This window comes from Dicentrarchus labrax, unplaced genomic scaffold (assembly GCF_905237075.1).
Source record: "Dicentrarchus labrax unplaced genomic scaffold, dlabrax2021, whole genome shotgun sequence".
In the NCBI taxonomy this organism is placed as follows: domain Eukaryota; kingdom Metazoa; phylum Chordata; class Actinopteri; family Moronidae; genus Dicentrarchus; species Dicentrarchus labrax.
Genome location: NW_026136719.1, coordinates 1929681 through 1950160, shown reverse-complemented (window position 1 = coordinate 1950160; position 20480 = coordinate 1929681). Strand labels below are relative to the sequence as shown.

The following is a 20480-nucleotide window of genomic DNA, read 5'->3' as shown; positions in this document are numbered from 1 at the left end:
ATAACAAGCTAACAGCAGCTAATCTGAATATTATCCGGATAAAAGCTGGAAATAGCCGTTAGCACCGTTAGCACCGTTAGCACCGTTAGCACCGTTAGCACCGTTAGCACCGTTAGCACCGTTAGCACCGAGCGAGCTGCTCCGGGATGGATAGGGTCTGACCCGGTCTGAGGGTCTGAGTGAGTCCAGAGAGTCCAGCAGCAGTCTGGTCCTCCGGGGCGGGGGTGGGGTGGGGGGGGGGGGGGTCGGGGTTGACCGGGGACCGGGCACCGGTACAGCTCCGCCCCGCCGGTCGGGCCCAGAGTCCGGGATGAGAGGAGTCCCGTTAACCGATAAACAGGTGAACTGGTTAATCAATATTCAATATTAATGTGATCAGATTCAGAGTATATTACTGACAGATTAGGACTGAAACTATTGATTAATGTCTGCATGGATCAGATCTGATTGATTATCGATAAATACGCTGTGGTTCTGTTACAGCATGAATCTGCTGATCAGTCTCTTCATTAATCAATAAAATGTCTGCATATTATTATATATTGATAAATATTGATAACTGTCACAGTTTGACTGAAATGCTCACATTATATTGACAGATATTTCCTTATAGATTAACTGATTATTCTGTTGATTAGTTGATCAATTGTTTGATATATTATAAAACTGTGGAGGCTGATCATTATTTAATCATAATGGGAAATTTATATTATCGATTACATCACAACTGATCAATGATCGATCAATAATAATACATTTTGAATGATTATGTAAAACGATCGATAGACTTTATGTTCAATGAAAGTTGAATTTATGAGTCAGAACTGTTTGTTTTTGTTTGTTTGTTGTGTAAACAACAGTGATGTTAAGATTATTGATTATTAAATCATATTTATTGATCAGCTTCTGTTTCAAATACAGAAATGTGAATTGATCAGTTATCTTCTTGAAGCCCTCTGACAGAAAGCTCTCTCTCTCTGACATGCAGGATGGACGTGTGCAGTAGGAACCCGAACCGCACGGTGCCGGTCACTGAGGACGGCCCGCACCGAGCTGCCGTGCCGCTGTGCTCCCGGACCAACGGCTGGAGCTGGCCGCCGCACCCCTTCCAGCTGCTGGCCTGGCTGCTCTACGTCTACTTCGCCGTCACCGGCTTTGGCGTGTTCGTCCCGCTGCTGCCCGCCCACTGGATCCCCGCCGGGTACATCGTATCCTTCAGCAGTTTGAATCCAACTAAAAGCTCCCTGCACCAAACTCCCTTTAAGAAATATCACATTTTAACAATTCCTAACGTGTTCGTAACAACACGTAACTCTAGAAACACAAGCTAAAGGCCGTCATATGTCCACAGTCTGACTGTCAATACAGGATCAATATCATCCATACAGATACAGTGTATGCTGATCAATATCATCCATAAAGATACAGTGTATACTGATCAATATCATCCATAAAGATACAGTGTATACTGATCAATATCATCCATAAAGATACAGTGTATACTGATCAATAATCAATAAAGATTCAATTCAATTCAATTCAATTCAATTTTATTTGTATAGCGCCAATTCATAACAGAAGTTATCTCAGGACACTTTTCAAATAGAGCAGGTCTAGACCGAACTCTTTAAAACATTAATTACAGAGACCCAACAGTACCACCATGAGCAAGCACTTGGAGACAAGGGCAAGGAAAAACTGCCTGTTAAAAGGCAGAAACCTAGGACAGATCCTCCGGCTCTAGGTGGGTGGTCGTCTGTCTCGACCAGTTGGGGTGAGAGAGAGAGAGAGAGAGAGAGAGAGCGAGAGAGAGAGAGAGAGCGACAGACAGACAGACAGGTGCACAGCAACAACAGTATTGGCAATGGCAGTCAAGCAGGACCATGGCAGGAGGCTCCACCAGGATCCATGAGAACCTGCGAGACGAGAAAGCACAAGAACTCCGGGGAAGAAGTGAAGTTAGTAACATGCATTAAAGGGACATGAATGAGTGCAGAAAGAGAGAGGAAGAGAGTAGCTCAGTGCACCATGGGAAATCCCCCGATAGTCTAGGCCTATAGCAGCATAACTAAGGGATGGTTCAGGACTCACCTGATCCAGCCCTAACTATAAGCTTTATCAAAGAGGAATGTCTTAAGCCTACTCTTGAATGTGGTGAGGGTGTCTGCCTCCCGAACCACAACTGGAAGCTGGTTCCACAGGAGAGGAGCTTGGTAACTGAAGGCTCTGGCTCCTGTTCTACTTTTAGAGACTATAGGAACCACAAGTAGCCCAGCATTCAGAGAACGTAGTGTTCTAGTGGGGTAATAGGGTACTATGAGCCCTTTAAGATATGAAGGGGCCTGACCATGAAGAGCTTTATAGGTGAGGAGGAGTATTTTAAATTCAATTCTACATTTTATAGGGAGCCAATGCAGAGAAGCTAGTACAGGAGAGATGTGATCTCTTTTTCTAGTTCCTGTCAGTACTCGTGCTGCAGCGTTCTGAATTAAAAGATACAGTGTATACTGATCAATATCATCCATAAAGATACAGTGTATTCTGATCAATATCATCCATAAAGATACAGTGTATACTGATCAATATCATCCATAAAGATACAGTGTATACTGATCAATAATCAATAAAGATACAGTGTATACTGATCAATATCATCCATAAAGATACAGTGTATACTGATCAATATCATCCATACAGATACAGTGTATACTGATCAATATCCATAAAGATCCAGTGTATTCTGATCAATATGATCAATAAAGATGATCAGAGGTTGTGTAACTCTGTTATTAGGTTAAAGGAGGTCTTTCATTGTATGTGTGTGTGATTCCTGACCTGAGATCAGTGTACCGGCGTTATGTTCGTGTGTCACCTGTGCGTCCACGTGATGGCGGTGACCATCGACCCCGCCGACTACAGCGTGAGAACCAAGAGCGACAGAGGCCCCGTCCCCGTGTTCGATCGCTCCAAACACGCCCACGTCATCGAGAACTGCCACTGCTACTTGTGCCAGGTGGACGTGTGAGTGACACACACACACACACACACACACACACACACACACTGTCTCACAGATGGATAAAGGACTCTCAGTAGAGGACAGAGTCTCTCAGTGGGGGACAGAGTCTCTCAGTGGGGGACAGAGTCTCTCAGTGGACTCTCAGTAGAGGACAGAGTCTCTCAGTGGGGGACAGAGTCTCTCAGTGGGGGACAGAGTCTCTCAGTGGACTCTCAGTAGAGGACAGAGTCTCTCAGTGGGGGACAGAGTCTCTCAGTGGACTCTCAGTAGAGGACAGAGTCTCTCAGTGGGGGACAGAGTCTCTCAGTAGAGGACAGAGTCTCTCAGTGGGGGACAGAGTCTCTCAGTGGACTCTCAGTAGAGGACAGAGTCTCTCAGTGGACTCTCAGTAGAGGACAGAGTCTCTCAGTGGGGGACAGAGTCTCTCAGTAGAGGACAGAGTCTCTCAGTGGACTCTCAGTGGGGGACAGAGTCTCTCAGTGGACTCTCAGTAGAGGACAGAGTCTCTCAGCTCACTGATGGTAGGAACAGTTACTGGAGCTTGTCTGTTAGAAAGTAATTAATAAATGAGAACGTACTCAGTGAGTGTATTCACCCCGACAAGCTCCGCCTCTCCATCTTGCTCATTATTTTGGGAGAAATATGGCGTCTGCTAGATGTCTTTAGAGTTTAATGACTGATTCATTAATGAATTAATAATAATATCCAATAATATGATGCATTAATAGGTGATGCTCTGCTGCTCAGCTCCGGCAGATATAAGATATAAATATATATAAACATAAATATATAATGACATCAGTCTAAAACCAGGTCAGTGGGCTGTGGTCTCCCAGGAGACCTCAGAGAACTGGGTCAGACAGAAACCGGGTCCAGGAGGGTCCTGATTGTTTTATTATTGATTCTCCTCTCTACATAATTAAAGTTTTTAATATTTTAATGTTAGTAATATATTAAACAATAAGTAGATCCTCAGTAAGATCTTCTCTGACACATTCATTCATCACACAGTGTACCAGCAGGGGGCACTCTGTCTGTTATTAACACTTATTATTATTATTATTATTATTATTCCAGGGGTCCAAAGTCCAAACACTGCAGTGCCTGTAACAAATGTGTCGCCAACTTCGACCATCACTGTCGCTGGCTCAACAACTGTGTGGGCAGCAGGAACTACAAGTGAGACTCTACTTCTACTATTCTTTATATGTTCTCTTCTTCTTCTGTTCTTTGTAAAGAGCAGTATACAGGAGTGTTTTTCATTGTAGCAGACCTCACAGTACTCAGTAGTACAGTGTAGTACCGTGTAGTACAGTGTAGTACTGTGTAGTACAGTGTAGTACTCAGTAGTACTGTGTAGTACAGTGTAGTACAGTGTAGTACAGTGTAGTACTGTGTAGTACCGTGTAGTACAGTGTAGTACCGTGTAGTACAGTGTAGTACTGTGTAGTACCATGTAGTACAGTGTAGTACTCAGTAGTACTGTGTAGTACAGTGTAGTACAGTGTAGTACAGTGTAGTACCGTGTAGTACAGTGTAGTACTGTGTAGTACCGTGTAGTACAGTGTAGTACTCAGTAGTACTGTGTAGTACTCAGTAGTACAGTGTAGTACTGTGTAGTACAGTGTAGTACTGTGTAGTACAGTGTAGTACTCAGTAATACTGTGTATTACAGTGTAGTACTGTGTAGTACCGTGTAGTACAGTGTAGTACTCAGTAATTCAATTCAATTCAATTCAATTCAATTTTATTTGTATAGCGCCAATTCATAACAGAAGTTATCTCAGGACACTTTTCAAATAGAGCAGGTCTAGACCGAACTCTTTAAAACATTAATTACAGAGACCCAACAGTACCACCATGAGCAAGACCTTGGAGACAAGGGCAAGGAAAAACTGCCTGTTAAAAGGCAGAAACCTAGGACAGATCCTCCGGCTCTAGGTGGGTGGTCGTCTGTCTCGACCAGTTGGGGTGAGAGAGAGAGAGAGAGAGAGAGAGAGAGAGAGAGAGAGAGCGACAGACAGACAGACAGGTGCACAGCAACAACAGTATTGGCAATGGCAGTCAAGCAGGACCATGGCAGGAGGCTCCACCAGGATCCATGAGAACCTGCAAGACGAGAAAGCACAAGAACTCCGGGGAAGAAGTGAAGTTAGTAACATGCATTAAAGGGACATGAATGAGTGCAGAAAGAGAGAGGAAGAGAGGAGCTCAGTGCACCATGGGAAATCCCCCGATAGTCTAGGCCTATAGCAGCATAACTAAGGGATGGTTCAGGACTCACCTGATCCAGCCCTAACTATAAGCTTTATCAAAGAGGAATGTCTTAAGCCTACTCTTGAATGTGGTGAGGGTGTCTGCCTCCCGAACCACAACTGGAAGCTGGTTCCACAGGAGAGGAGCTTGGTAACTGAAGGCTCTGTCTCCTGTTCTACTTTTAGAAACTATAGGAACCACAAGTAGCCCAGCGTTCAGAGAACGTAGTGTTCTAGTGGGGTAATAGGGTACTATTGAGTAGTACTGTGTATTACAGTGTAGTACTGTGTAGTACTCAGTAGTACTCAGTAGTACAGTGTAGTACTGTGTAGTACTGTGTAGTACTCAGTAGTACTGTGTAGTACTCAGTAGTACTGTGTAGTACTCAGTAGTACAGTGTAGTACTGTGTAGTACAGTGTAGTACTGTGTAGTACTCAGTAGTACAGTGTAGTACTGTGTAGTACAGTGTAGTACTGTGTAGTACTGTGTAGTACTCAGTAGTACAGTGTAGTACTGTGTAGTACAGTGTAGTACTGTGTAGTACTCAGTAGTACTGTGTAGTACTCAGTAGTACAGTGTAGTACTGTGTAGTACTCAGTAGTACTGTGTAGTACTGTGTAGTACAGTGTAGTACTGTGTAGTACTGTGTAGTACTCAGTAGTACTGTGTTTGCTGTGCACCCTGCAGGTTGTTCCTCCACAGTGTGGTCTCGGCTCTGTTGGGGGTCTGCCTGGTTCTGGTCGTGGCCTCGTACGTCTTCATTGAGTTCTTTCTGGACCCATCCAGACTGCGCACTGACAAACACTTCCTGGGTAAGACCTGACCTCTGACCCTGTAACATAGCTGTTTACAGAAGAGTCTGTTACAGCTTCCTGTTACTGTACAGCTATGATATATACTGTCTGTCTGTCCATCTGTCTGTGTGTGTGCAGTGAGGAATGAGACAGGTGTGTGGTTTGTCTTCCTGCCGGTGGCTCCGGTCCGATCGGCAGCAGCAGTGATTCCTGGTCTGGCTGCAGTCACCATCGCTCTGGGTCTGCTGTCCTCTGTGCTGCTGTCTCACCTGCTCTGCTTCCACCTGTACCTGAGTAAGACCTGTCTGTCTGTTCACCTGTCTGTCTGTGGAATTGATGCAGTGTGATGTCACAAACAGTGAAGAAAGAGACATGTTGTTTATGTAACCGGTTTGGCCTGGCACTCCTTTAATTTGAGTCTGCGTTGTGTTCGGCATTGTGTAGAAATGGACGACAGACATCTGCTGCTTTGCCAGTTGGACGGGGAGTTAATTCTGTGTACAACACACATAAAATCAGTACAGCAACTTGGTTCCCACACGCACACCTCTCCTCAGCATAGCGTACCACTACGCGGTAACACTTGCAGTGTTCTTATTAAATTAATAAACCAAAATATTATATATATTTATATATTATTAGGGATGCACCGATACTTTTTTTCAAACTGATACAATATCGATACTTGGATCTGAGTACTTGCCGATACAGAGTACCGATGCCAATACTTCTACCACAAATAAAATGCAATGAATTGGAAGACAGGTTTTATTTTCTTCTCTGCTTGTTACAACAAATGATGATGAACTAGATAAAAAATAAAATATTAATAAAAATGACTATAAAACTAAAATTTCAAGTGAAAAATAAACATTTTCTGTGAAATTATTGCAGAGTTTCCACATTTTAATCAAACAAAATATCAATTAACTATTTGGCACTGTTTCCAGCTTTCAGATTGACGAAACATTAATGAACCTATTGCAGAGTGTCCACATTTTAATCAAACAAAATATCAGACTTCAGTCAGCATGCAATGGTGTGGTCTCTGAACTAAGCTTTTTTTTGGGAAAGTGAGAGGCAGGTTCTTTTTGATGAAAAGAATCATCTCTGCATTCTCAGCTGTGAGCCTGTTTCTGCTTTCACTCACAATGTGTGACACTGAGCTGAACAGCCTTTCACTGTCAACACTAGTGCAAGGTGCTGAAAGGTATCTTCCCGCTAGTTTAGCCAGAGTTGTGAACCGCACTTTATTAACCACCCAGTATTGTAGTGGATTGTCTTCTTGTGAAATTGCGGCCTCTCCAAGATATGTCTCTAACTGTACACTAGAACCTACTGCAGCTCTGCCCACTGATGCTGATGCTGATGCAATTTAATCAAATATGCTGTCTAGACTACTACCGGGCTGGTCACTGCGTGGTTTTCTTGAAGGTAGTTCATTCAGGTCATCATCCTCCTGCTTGTCCACTTCTCCAGGCAATCTTAGCAGCTCAAGTTTCAGCATCTCTTTGGCATTTGCAGCAGTGGTGGTGCTGGAGAAAAAACCATTTTTATACCTAAAACAGAGAAAGAAAAAATGTAGCCGACAATAGGCATTCTTGCCATTTTAACTCAGTCACACGCAGTCACACACAGTTACAGTCACACACAGTCACAGTCACACAGTTACATTAACACACAGTTCAATTCAATTTAATTCAATTTTATTCGTATAGCGCCAATTCATAACAGAAGTTATCTCAGGACACTTTTCAAATAGAGCAGGTCTAGAGGAACCTAGGGTTATTCTTATTTTCTTCTATTAATGCTGAGTAATAGGCTCCTCTGGCATTACGGAGGGCTTTTCTATAAGTTTTAAGATTATCTTGCCAATTTGAGCGATATTCTGATAATTTGGAAGAGCGCCATTTCCTTTCAGATTTCCTAGCTATTTGTTTTAACTGGCGGGTTTGGTGGTTATACCAAGGTGCTAGTCTCCTATGTTTTAATAATTTCCTTTTTATAGGAGCGATAGAGTCTAATGTTGATCGTAGTGAGCCTGCAGCACTATCGACAAGATTATCAAATTCAGAGGGACTAAAGTCGTTATAGGATTCTGTTAAATTCAGACATGGCATTGAATTAAACACTGAAGGAATCTCCTCCTTAAATTTAGCTACAGCACTGTCAGATAGACATCTGCTGTAGGAAGTTTTGCCTAATGGGTTATAATCTAATAGTATGAATTCAAAAGTTATTAAATAATGGTCAGATAGGAAAGGATTATGTGGGAAGACTATTAAATGTTCAATATCAATGCCATATGATAAAACAAGGTCAAGAGTGTGATTAAAACAATGAGTTGGTTTATTTACACTCTGACAGAAGCCAATTGAGTCTATTAATGATATAAATGCATTACTAAGGCTGTCATTGTTAACATCCACATGAATATTAAAATCACCTACAATAATTACTTTATCTGATTTAAGGACTAAACTTGATAAAAACTCTGAGAATTCAGATATAAAATCAGAGTACGGTCCAGGAGCGCGGTACACTATAACAAATAGAACTGGCTGCAGTGTTTTCCAGTTTGGGTGAGAAAGACTAAGAACAAGGCTTTCAAATGAATTATAATTTAGTTTAGGTTTATGGTCCATTAAAACGCTCGAATCATATATGGCTGCTACTCCACCTCCTCGGCCTGTGCCTCGAGGAATGTGAGTATTAATATGACTGGGGGGGTGGATTCATTTAGGCTAACATACTCCTCGTGGGACAACCAGGTCTCAAAGTAAATCAATGTCATAATCTGATATTAATTCATTCATTCATTCACTAAAACAGCTTTAGAGGACAGAGACCTGATATTTAACAGCCCACATTTCATTCTCTTATTTAGTGCTACTGAGGAGTTGGTTTTAATTTTTATTAGATTTTTATGTTGAACTCCTCTTGTTTTTATTTCTTTAAATAATTTAGGTGGTCGGGGGACAGACACAGTCTCTATGGGGTTTTGGGTGGGTGACTGTTCTAAAGAAAGCGCAGAGAAGTGTGTAAGACAGCAGCTCTGCTTCCTGGTCCTAACTCTGGACTGTCAGGTTTTAGAAATAAACTTCGCCATATTTCTAGATAAGAGAACCGCTCCATCCAAAGTGGGATGGATGCCGTCTCTCCTAATCAGACCACATCATTTGCTGGACACCACCTCGACAGCCAGCGGTGGAATGACGACATGCGGCTATACATGTCATTACTGGTCACATTGGGGAGGGGTCCAGAGAAAACTACGGAGTCCGACATAGTTTTAGCATAATTACACACCGACTCCACATTAATCTTAGTGACCTCCGATTGGCGTAAACGGGTGTCATTACCGCCGACGTGGATAACAATCTTACTATATTTACGATTACCTTTAGCCAGCAGTTTTAAATATGATTCAATGTCGCCCGCTCTGGCCCCAGGGATACATTTAACTATGGCCGCTGGCTTCGCTAACTTCACGTTTCTGACTATGGAGCTGCCAATAACCAGAGTTGGTTCCTCAGCGGGTGTGTCGCTGAGTGGGGAAAATGTATTAGAAACGTGAAGCGGTTGGTGGTGAACTGTGGGCTTCAGTGTTTTAGTCTTCCTTCGCTCAGTCACCCAGCCTCCCTGTCTTCCCGGCTGCTCGGGAACTACCGGGGGAACTACCGGGGGAACTACAGATCCAACAGAAGCTACCTTCGGTCGGACCGCACCGGCTACTGGGGGCTGGCTAACTATAGCGGCTAAAGATATCTCCGTGGTGCGGTGCCGTTCCTCTAACTCACTAAGCCTCGCCTCCAGCGCAGTAAATAAACTACACTTAATACAAGAACCATTATCATTAAAGGAGGCAGAGGAATAACTGAACATCTGACACACTGAGCAGGACAGAGGAGAGGGAGAGGGAGAAGCCATAGCTAACTGCTAATGCTAATGAAACTAGTGTGTATGAAAAACTTTGAAAATAGCGAAAAGTCGCTAAAAGAAGGAGAAACTCCGAGTGTTTAGGTAGAACTAGTCTACGTTTAAATATTAAGCGGGAAAATAACCGCTGTAACGAGTAAAACTAATGTATATTTAGCGTTCACTGACAGAGCTACAGCACCAAACAGTGTACACAGAGCAGGAAGTGAACCGGAAATGAGTCAGTACGCTTACCGTAGCACGTCACAGGATGCGGAGTTACAGTCACACACAGTTACACAGTACAGTCACACACAGTCACAGTCACACACAGTCACACACAGTTACAGTCACACACAGTCACAGTTACACACAGTCACACACACAGGCACACAATCACCTGGGATCGAGTAGCGTGGCGATGCTGTAGAGTGGGTTTTCCTCCACATCAGTGAATCGCTTCCTGACAGCAGCAGCCAAGGTTCCCTTCATTTCTTTGATCCCATGGTCCTCATCAGTCTCCCTTGTTAGAAATCTGTGCAGCACAGTGACTTAACTGTGTCCACTGGTGAGCTGTCAGAGTATCAGGGAGTCCATATTCAGACACGAATATTCCCAGAGCCCTATTCTGCTCAATCAATGACTGTATCATATAAAAGGTGCTATTCCAGCGGGTCTGTACGTCTTGCTGGAGCCGCTTCGCAGGCTGGTTGATCTCTAATTGAATGTCCTCGAGGCGGGAGTTGGCCAGAGTAGAATGTTTAAAATGCCCAACTATTTTGCGGCCGACTGCCACCGCATCAGCAACACTCCTCTGTGACAGAAGGCCCTCGTGAACCACCAGCTGGAGAGTGTGAGCAGTACAAGGTAGGCTGAGCAGCTCAGCATCACTCATGGCCTTTATCATATTTCTTGCGTTGTCTCGGAGCACTACGTGGACGGACGTCTTTGGTATGTCCCAGGTCTGGAGCATGCTATCGAAAGCACCTGCGATGGTTTGGCTGGTGTGCGAGCCCCAGAACGACTTTGCATGTAGTGTGACGAACGAACTCCTCATCAATCCACTGCGCCAAATGTCCATAGTGAAACTTAAGGCTGAAACCTGGATTCACCAGGTTGCGCACGTGTTTTTTTACCTCGTCAAAAAGTTTTGGCACCATAACGTCCGTGATGTAGGGGCCGCTGGGAATCTCATATCATGGCTCGAGTGTGCTGAGAAGACGGCGAAATCCTACGTTTTCCACAACTGACAGTGGCTGGTCATCCAGGGCAATAAAATGTGTCAGAGCCTCTGTTATTTTAACTGCCCGTGGATTTTTCTCTTGACATTTTTTCTCGCTTTTCCAAAACCTGAGTTAAAGTTGGCTGTTGTGGTTTTGCATTAGCCTTAGTAAACTCGGTGTACTTAGGGTTATGATGTGTCCTCAGATGTTTTATCAAATTGCTCATATTAAACGATGACTCTCTTTCCCTCCCCTGGACACCTTACCAGTACACAGTTTGCACTCTGCCTTGCTTCTGTCATCGTCGCATATTGTCCACACTGCTGACATGCTGTTAGCCTACTGCACCCGCCAGATTTTTATTAAATTTTTTAAGCTGCCAGTCTCACTCGCCTAACCACACTGTTCCTGAATAGCTCGACATCTCCCCTAGCCGCCAATCTAAAAAATACAACAGAAATGACAAGCCACCCTCTGATCGCGGTCTTCAAGCAAAGCAATTGCATGTAATAAATTGGCATCGGTTCATGGTATCGATAAACTTTAATGAGTACGAGTACGAGTATATTAGACTAGTATCGTCCCGATACCCGTTACCAATATCGGTATCGGTGCATCCCTATATATTATATTATACCCTAATATATAACATTTCCCCACACACCAACGGCAATTTTTATATTTCATTAATAAATGTCAAATGTAAACATGAACAAAGATAAAAAACTACATGTATAAAAATAACATTTACATCACAAAAAACAAGGGGAGTACTCACATACCTGTGTACAACACACATAAAATCAGTACAGCAACTTGGTTCCCACACGCACACCTTTAAACGAGAGGGAGAAAAGAGCCAGTGCATGAGAAACTGCCTGTGTGCTCTTCATTAAGCAGGGGAGCTAACATCTCACACAAAAAGTGCTGTACACAGTAAAACTTTATGTACACATTTAAACAAAAATCACCATAACAAAGAACAAAACTGGCAACTGTTATAAAGTACAGTTAGAACCTCTATTTAGCGTTTTTAACATGTTTTCATGTTTTTATTTTTCACTTTGAACCAGAGCACTCAGGTTGTCCTACCTCTCCTCAGCATAGCGTACCGCTACTGAGGAAGATAGCACGACAACACCGGAAGTGACATCACTAACAGGTCAACGGTCACACAGCCAAAATACAATTAACAAAATAAAAGCTCCCCAAAATAAATACACACAAAAACAGGTTTATACAGAAAAAATAACAAAATATTGAGAAAGATGGATTTTTGGTGAAATATAACAAACTGTAAGAACACATCGGTTACATTTACAAGTCAAGAATAATATTTCAATATTTGTTGATTGTGGATGATATGTGTGTTTGTTTCTGGAGCAGCAAACAGAGAACAACCTCCTGGATGTCAATAAATACTGTCCTTAATAACAGAGAGTGTGTGTGTGCAGTGTGGAACAGACTCAGTACCTATGAGTACATTGTGCGACAGCGCCACCGTCAGGACAACAGGGACTCAAGGAAACCAGGATCAGTGAAGGAGACGGCAGCCCCGTCACTCAACCTCATCAAGGTAACTGACAGTTAATAACAACTTAGTAACAATCAATAACAATTAATTACAGTTAATAACAATTAAAAACAGTTAATAACAGTTAGTAACATTTTATAACAGTTATTAACAATTAATAACAGTTAGTAACAGTTAATAACAGTTTACAATTAATAACAGTTAATTACAATTAAAAACAGTTAGTAAAAGTTAGTTACAGTTAATAACAATTAATAACAGTTAATTACACTTAAAAACAGTTAGTAAAAGTTATTAACAATTAATAACAGTTAATTACAATTAAAAACAGTTAGTAAAAGTTAAGAACAGTTAAGAACAATTAATAACAGTTAATAACAGTTAATAACAGTTAATAACAGTTAATAACAATTAATAACAGTAACGTTAGTAACAATTAATGACAATTAATTAAATTCAATTTTATTTGTATAGCGCCAATTCATAACAGAAGTTATCTCAGGACACTTTTCAAATAGAGCAGGTCTAGACCGAACTCTTTAAAACATTATTTACAGAGACCCAACAGTACCACCATGAGCAAGCACTTGGCGACAAGGGCAAGGAAAAACTGCCTGTTAAAAGGCAGAAACCTAGGACAGATCCTTCGGCTCTAGGTGGGTGGTCGTCTGTCTCGACCAGTTGGGGTGAAAGAGAGAGAGAGAGAGAGACAGACAGACAGACAGACAGACAGACAGACAGGTGCACAGCAACAACAGTATTTGCAATGGCAATCTAGCAGGACCATGGCAGGAGGCTCCACCAGGATCGATAAGAACCTGCGAAACGAGAAAGCACAAGAACTCCGGGGAAGAAGTGAAGTTAGTAACATGCATTAATGGGACATGAACGAGTGCAGAAAGAGAGAGGAAGAGAGGAGCTCAGTGCACCATGGGAAATCCCCCGATAGTCTAGGCCTATAGCAGCATAACTAAGGGATGGTTCAGGACTCAGCTGATCCAGCCCTAACTATAAGCTTTATCAAAGAGGAATGTCTTAAGCCTACTCTTGAATTTGGAGAGGGTGTCTGCCTCCAGAACCACAACTGGAAGCTGGTTCCACGGGAGAGGAGCTTGGTACCTGAAGGCTCTGGCTTCTGTTCTACTTTTAGAGACTATAGGAACCACAAGTAGCCCAGCATTCAGAGAACGTAGTGTTCTAGAGGGGTAATAGGGTACTATGAGTTCTTTAAGATATGAAGGGGCCTGACCATGAAGAGCTTTATAGGTGAGGAGGAGGGTTTTAAATTCTATTCTATATTTTACAGGGAGCCAATGCAGAGAAGCTAGTACAGGAGAGATGTGATCTTTTTTCCTAGTTCCTGTCAGTACTCGTGCTGCAGAGTTTTGAATTAATTGGAGCATTTTAATGGACTTATTGTGGCAACCTGATAATAAAGAGTTGCAGTTATCCAGCCTAGAAGTAACAAATGCATGGATTCGTTTTTCTGCATCTGTCTGTGATAGTATGTGTCTAATCTTTGTAATATGTGACACGTTACATCAAAATGAGTCGGATGTCGCAGCGGCCCGTTTGTGTAGAAACACGTTTTTACAAGAAAATACAATTTTGGGCTATTTTCAGTTTTTACATGTTTCTAATTAAATAAAGTCTCAGCTTTCATACCATGTCAAAATTAATGTAAAATACAAAGGATAAATATAGGTAGCATAAATAAAACGAAACAGGTGTCATCTGTCAACTGTCAGTTTAGATAGACACAGACACGGAGACAGATTGACAGATTGACAGCCTAGACAAAAGGAATTTTCGCGACGACGAAATTGCTCGACTTTTAAATTAAATTCCTGTAAGACATGCTACTTCAGATGACAACTGGATCGACCTTATTACGGACTATTTCACCGCACCGGCAGCTGAGAGTGAGAGTGACAGCAGCGGCTCGACCTCCGAGTCTGACTCAGATTACGCGCTACCAACACCGGCCGGCTCCGATCGTGATGGAGGAGGAAGATATTCCACTCGTGGCTGACCCGATGGTAGCATACAATGTCTCTGATTATAATTATGTAAAGCACTTTGAATTTTAAGTTTATTTATTTGAATATAAACTGTTTATAAATGTCTTTCAATTCATTTGGAATATGACGGAATGTTGATTGCTATCTTTAGAGTGCTTTTTCTCAAAAACAAGGTTGGGTGACAGTCAACCTTTGGAAGAGCGTGTCTCATACAATTTTTGGAGTAGAAAAATAATTTTGGTATCGCCATAAAGCTGAGACTTTCCTCTTTACAGCCATGAAGAAAACTCAAAATGTGTTGGGTCAAAGTGACTCAAAATGATGGAGCAGGTCACATATTACGTAAATGAAAGAAGGCAGTCCTAGAGGTCTGCTTCATGTGGGAGTTAAAAGACAAATCCTGATCAAAGATAACTCCAAGATTCCTGACAGTGGTGCTAGAGGCCAAGTTAATGCCATCTAGAGTAACTATATCTTTAGACAGTGAGTCTCTAAGGTTTTTGGGGCCAAGAACAAGAATTTCGAGTTTAACATCAGAAAATTGCAGCTCATCCAGGATTTTATGTCCTTAAGTCATGTTTGTAATTTAGTAATTGATTAATTTCATCGGGCTTGATCAATAGATATAACTGCGTATCATCTGCATAACAGTGAAAGTTAATGGAGTGATAATAATGTTGCCTAAAGGGAGCATAGATAAAGTAAATAGTATTGGTCCAAGTATAGAACCTTGTGGAACTCCATGACTAACTGTAGTATTTATTGAAGATTCATCGTTAACATGTACAAACTGCGAATGATCTGATAAATATGACTTAAACCAGCTTAGTGCGGTTCCTTTAATGCCAATTTGATGCTCAAGTCTCTGTAAAAGAATATTATGGTCAATTCATACTTTGCAGTCACGTGATTACCATGGTTACCTGGCGGGCAAGAAACATATATAGTTACATATATCTGTCACCTTACACTGCACAAAAAATTAAAGTCTACAAAAGTACGGATAGCTATCTTTTTTCAAGAGTGGATGGGTTAACAACGCTGTCGTATGGGAGGTGAAAAACAGGAATATCTTCATAATCAAAGCAAACGTGAGTGTTACTAGTTAGCCAGCTAATGTTACCCGCTAACGTTTGCTAATGTTTGCATGTTTGTAGCTATACACAAAGTGACATCTGTTCCGTCGTGTGATGAAGTCTTCATCTGAATATGTACAACCTGCCTGCCCGCGAATGACAGCTTGATAAGTAACATTAGTTTAAAAAAAACCTTATGCCAACTAGGCTGTATCATATATGGCTAACAGGATGTCAAACATTGTAGCCTACCTGCTCATCCACTCCACATAGCATCAGACAACAGACAAGAGCAGCTGGGGCAGCGAAATGCCTTTAATCCTGTTAGCAATCTGTTAGGTTGTAACGTTAATGTAGTAGTAATAACTGTACGATAGTATGTATGCAAAGTAACTGTAAATAAGTAACGTTAACATGACGCAGTACAACAGTAACGTGTGTACTGTAACATGTATTCTTCTTCTCATCATATCATATCAAATCACGTACATATGATATATATATACTTTTGTATAGTAAAACTGGTGACGTCCCGGCAAGATCCTTGATTAGTTTACTGGGTTTCGTTGCTGGAGAACAATGTTCTTGCCCACCAGCTAGTAGTTGTGACGTCACGTGCAAAGTATGAATGGTGTCAAATGCAGCACTAAGATCTAATAATACAAGTACAGAGACAAGTCCATTGTCAGAAGCAATCAGAAGGTCATTATTAACTTTAACCAGAGCTGTCTCTGTGTTATGATGAACTCTAAATCCTGACTGAAAACCCTCAAATAAACTATTGTTATGTCGAAAGTCACACAACTCTTTGGCGACTACTTTCTCCAGAATCTGAGAGGAAGGGGAGGTTAGAAATCGGTCTATAGTTGGCTAAAACCCCTGGGTCAAGAGTGGGCTTTTTAAGAAGGGGTTTAATTACAGCTACTTTAAAGGACTGTGGTACATATCCTGATAATAAAGAAAGATTAATCATATCCAGTAAAGAAGTGCCAATTAAGGGAACAACTTCTTTAAGCAGTCTAGTTGGGATCGGGTCTAACCGAAAAAACACAAATTAATAACAGTTCATAACAAATAATGACAATAACAATAACAGTTAGTAACAGTTAGTAACAATAATAACAGTTAGTAACAGTTAATAACAGTTAATAACAATTAATAACAGTTGATAACAATTAATAACAGTTAATAACTATCAATGACAGTTAATAGAACAGCGCAGTACTAATCGCAGTACTTATCGCAGTATTATCTCAGTACTAATGGCAGTACTAACAGCAGTATTATTACTTACATTACATTACATTAGATCTGACTGTTTGTGTGACCCCCTCAGGATGTGAACTACTCAGGGACTCTGGGTTACACCAACCCTCAGCTGGACGTGGAGGACCCTGTGGCTGTGAGGGGGGAGGCAGAGTAAGTGTGTGGACGACCCGGGTCCAGCCCTCTGTGTGCAGTCATCTCATACCACAGTGAGGCTGGACCCTGTCGCCATGGAGACGCTCTCTGTGCAGAAAACACAGTGAAATTCTTTGGCCGTGACACCAGGAAGCAAACAGAGTGTTACTGTGTGTGTGTTTGAGCTCTGGGAGGAGGCTGACAGGAATAACTCACAGAGCAAACTTTATTTACACACACACACACACACACACACACACACTGCAAACAGAAGAGTAAAACTACACCACAGATCACTGAACTGCAGTCAGTGCCAATTCATCACTTAAGTGTAACAGCAGACCTTCACACCTTCTCTGTGGGCGGAGCCTAACTGCTGTCAGACAGACACAGTTGTGCAGTAGCTAGCGTTGTTAAGCTGCAACAAACTGGCACCATCACAGGCATTGGCCAAACCGGCGCCCTGACGTACACGAGACTGTAAAATAAATCAATCATATTTATCTGTAATGTTCTTACGCCACCAAGAACGCTGCGGCCTCGCAAAGCTGCCGTAAGCTTTGTACAGCTACATCATTTATTGTTGGATAAACTCAACACATAATACAAAAGTTAGTATCATGGAACAGCTAACGTTAGCCTGCCAACATATCCACTCACAGTGTGTGTGTGTGTGTGTGTGTGTCTCAGGTTCCTGGCTAACGGCAGACTGAGGACTCTGTCCAGTCCTGTAATGGAGGAAGAGACTCCGCCCACTGCGTCTACAGAGCTGAGAGCAGCAGCGCACGCACACCGACGCACACAGGTAAACACACTCCTCCTTGTACTTCTATCTTTGTGAGAACCCTCATTGACCCCAACCCCAAACCTTAAAACTGAGTCTGAACCCTCAAACAGACCTCTCAACTTGGATCAGCACCTTAGTCCCCACAAGCACAATAAAATAAACCTTCAGACACACAGAGGTCACTCACTGTCTCCATGGTAACGGGGAGGAGATGAGGGGGTGTTAGGGGTCGATGTAAAATGATCAGTAATACCACATTTTACTACTAGGTGTCTCAGTAACCATCATGAATGAGATTATCTCCAATCTGTTTACATTACAAACACTTTATTATTGATCTACCGGATTGGTTGCTGGTGTGTGTGTGTGTGTGTGTGTGTGTGTGTGTACGTGCACTGTCAATGGAGAATTTGAAGTCTGGTGACATTTAAACTGTTTTCGTGCTTTCGCAGAAGAAGAAGGTCCGTAAAGTTCCAGCAGAGGTCACTAGAGAGCGCTGTCCGAGTACAGCCCCGCCACCTGGTCACACACACACACACACACACACACACACACACTAAGACCCTGATAACATAATGCATTGCCCTAACTCTCGAGCCTGAACCTGAGTTATGAATGTAAAGAGTAAAGAAGCTGACAGCAGGACACGCAGGTAGAGTTAAATAAACATATAATGGATTTATTGTAGAAAGAATGGAGTGGAGGAGGAGGAGGAAGAAGTGACCTCATTAAAGATGGCTGCCCTCTGTACTGCGACAATAATCTGTTTGAAATGACGTTTATTGTGGTGGATTTGACATCATTTCCTGTGTGCTTGTGTCATCCTTTAGAGCCCAGCAGTGTGTCCACTGTGTCTCTGGGTCAACGGCTTCCTTTCCCAGCCTTCCCTCTGAGGGCCTCCCTACCCCCCCTGGCCCTGGGCCCCATCCAGGCCGCCGCCCCTCCTGCTGAGTACCACTCGGACTCTGCGGAGTCTCTGGAGGAGATCCCGGTGGTTTTGGCCAAACTGGGCTCCTCGTCTTCCGCCGCCGGAGACGCCTCCTCACACAGAGTCCCCCCAGCCTTCCCCCTACCCTCCCCCCAGACCAGGACTAAGAGGAAGACCTCCTCCCGTGCACATAAGAGCATTGCGGAGCTGAGGTTCGAGATGGCCTCCACCCACCCCCCCACTGTGTTCGTCAGCCGGTCCAGCGGGGACGCCCCAGAGCCCCGGGAGGAAGGCCTCAGTCTGGGCAAGAGGCAGACTGGCTCCAGGACCGGCTCCAGGCCTGACTCCAGGCCCGGGTCTAGGCCCGGGTCCAGACCGGCATCCCGGGCATCTTTGGGCTCAGGAGCAGGGTCCTGGATGGAGCTGTGACCTGAGTGGACTGTGTAGTGGTCTATACTGGTTTTATTTAATGAAGACTTTTTCTTTTGATGCCAAAGGTCAGATCCTGGTCTCAGGTCTGATCAGGACCCTGAAACCTTAAATTTATACCTGTGTGTGTGTGTGTGTGTGTGTGTGTGTGTGTGTGTCTGGATTTCATAATCGCCTACCAGCAGTACATACTACAGTAAATGCTACATGCTACATGCTACACACTGTAGAACTGCTGGTACCGAGTTATACTAACTCATGAGACTCCCAGTTGGTTTTACGGGTTCCCAGTTTAATGGAGTTTAACTGCAGCTCAATGGTCCCCATGGTAACCCAGGGCTGACATCATTTCCTGTCTAGTTCCACCTCAGACCCACTGCTATAGTACAATCATGCTAATGCTAATGCTGACAACATGCACGTTCTGTTGTGTCAATCCAACAGAACTGATATGAAATCAATAAAGACGATAAAATGACACAAATTAATCAATGATTTAATCACTATTTGATCAATATATTGATTTTTATTAGAAGCTTCTTTCACAAGTTGTTCACAGCGTTTTTATCACTTTTTAACTGTCAATTTTCAGCCAATCAGAAGCCTCCAGCGTCTGTAGTCTAGTGTCATCCTGTTGTTGTTTGTGTAGCGGCACCTTGCTGCCATGCTGCAAACTGCGGCTCAGGGTGAACGCCTCCTGCTCTCTATACCAGCTAGTGTAGCTTAGCATAAAGACTGTAAACGAGTGTAAACCGTTAGCCTGGCTCTGATGAATGCACCCTCCAGCAGCCAGTGTAAAAACAACAGCTAGAGTATATAAGCTAGCAGTTAACCTCTGTTTCCACTCTCTATGCTAAGCTAAGCTAACAGCTGCTGGATGTGTTTAATCTTCGTGTTTGTGCTAAAACCTTCTTCTGAAATGTTTCTGATGTTTTTTCACCTGTCAGCTGATTTTATCTGTTTCTCAATAAACGATAAAAACTGATCACTATCAATACGTTTATATCCATATGTCCATCCTGAGGCTTCCATACAGACATACGATCAATCAGTCTGATTGATTATTATAACACTTCACATTGTTATTAGTTTA

The 20480-nt window shown here is 42.7% G+C and overlaps 2 protein-coding genes across 3 annotated transcripts in view; one reads left to right on the top strand and one right to left on the bottom strand.

The window, feature by feature from the left end:
* galr1b (galanin receptor 1b) overlaps window positions 1-20480 on the bottom strand; it is a 244086-nt gene that overhangs the window by 75606 nt on the left and 148000 nt on the right. The window contains exon 2 of one of the 2 annotated variants that reach the window (XM_051378146.1): window positions 1534-2091. The exons of the other annotated variant lie outside the window; for it this stretch is intronic. The gene's annotated coding sequence lies outside the window, so the exon portion shown is untranslated. Of the gene's footprint in view, window positions 1-1533; window positions 2092-20480 lie in introns of those variants that run through there. 2 annotated transcript variants of the gene reach the window in all.
* On the top strand, window positions 254-20382 carry zdhhc1 (zinc finger DHHC-type containing 1). Its single transcript, XM_051378161.1, has 11 exons — window positions 254-340; window positions 989-1208; window positions 2846-3021; window positions 4097-4198; window positions 5964-6088; window positions 6209-6364; window positions 12666-12787; window positions 17179-17261; window positions 17934-18048; window positions 18483-18552; window positions 18861-20382. Exons 2-11 carry the CDS (start codon window positions 990-992, stop codon window positions 19385-19387), a joined length of 1695 nt encoding a protein of 564 aa, XP_051234121.1. The 5' UTR covers window positions 254-340; window position 989; the 3' UTR covers window positions 19388-20382.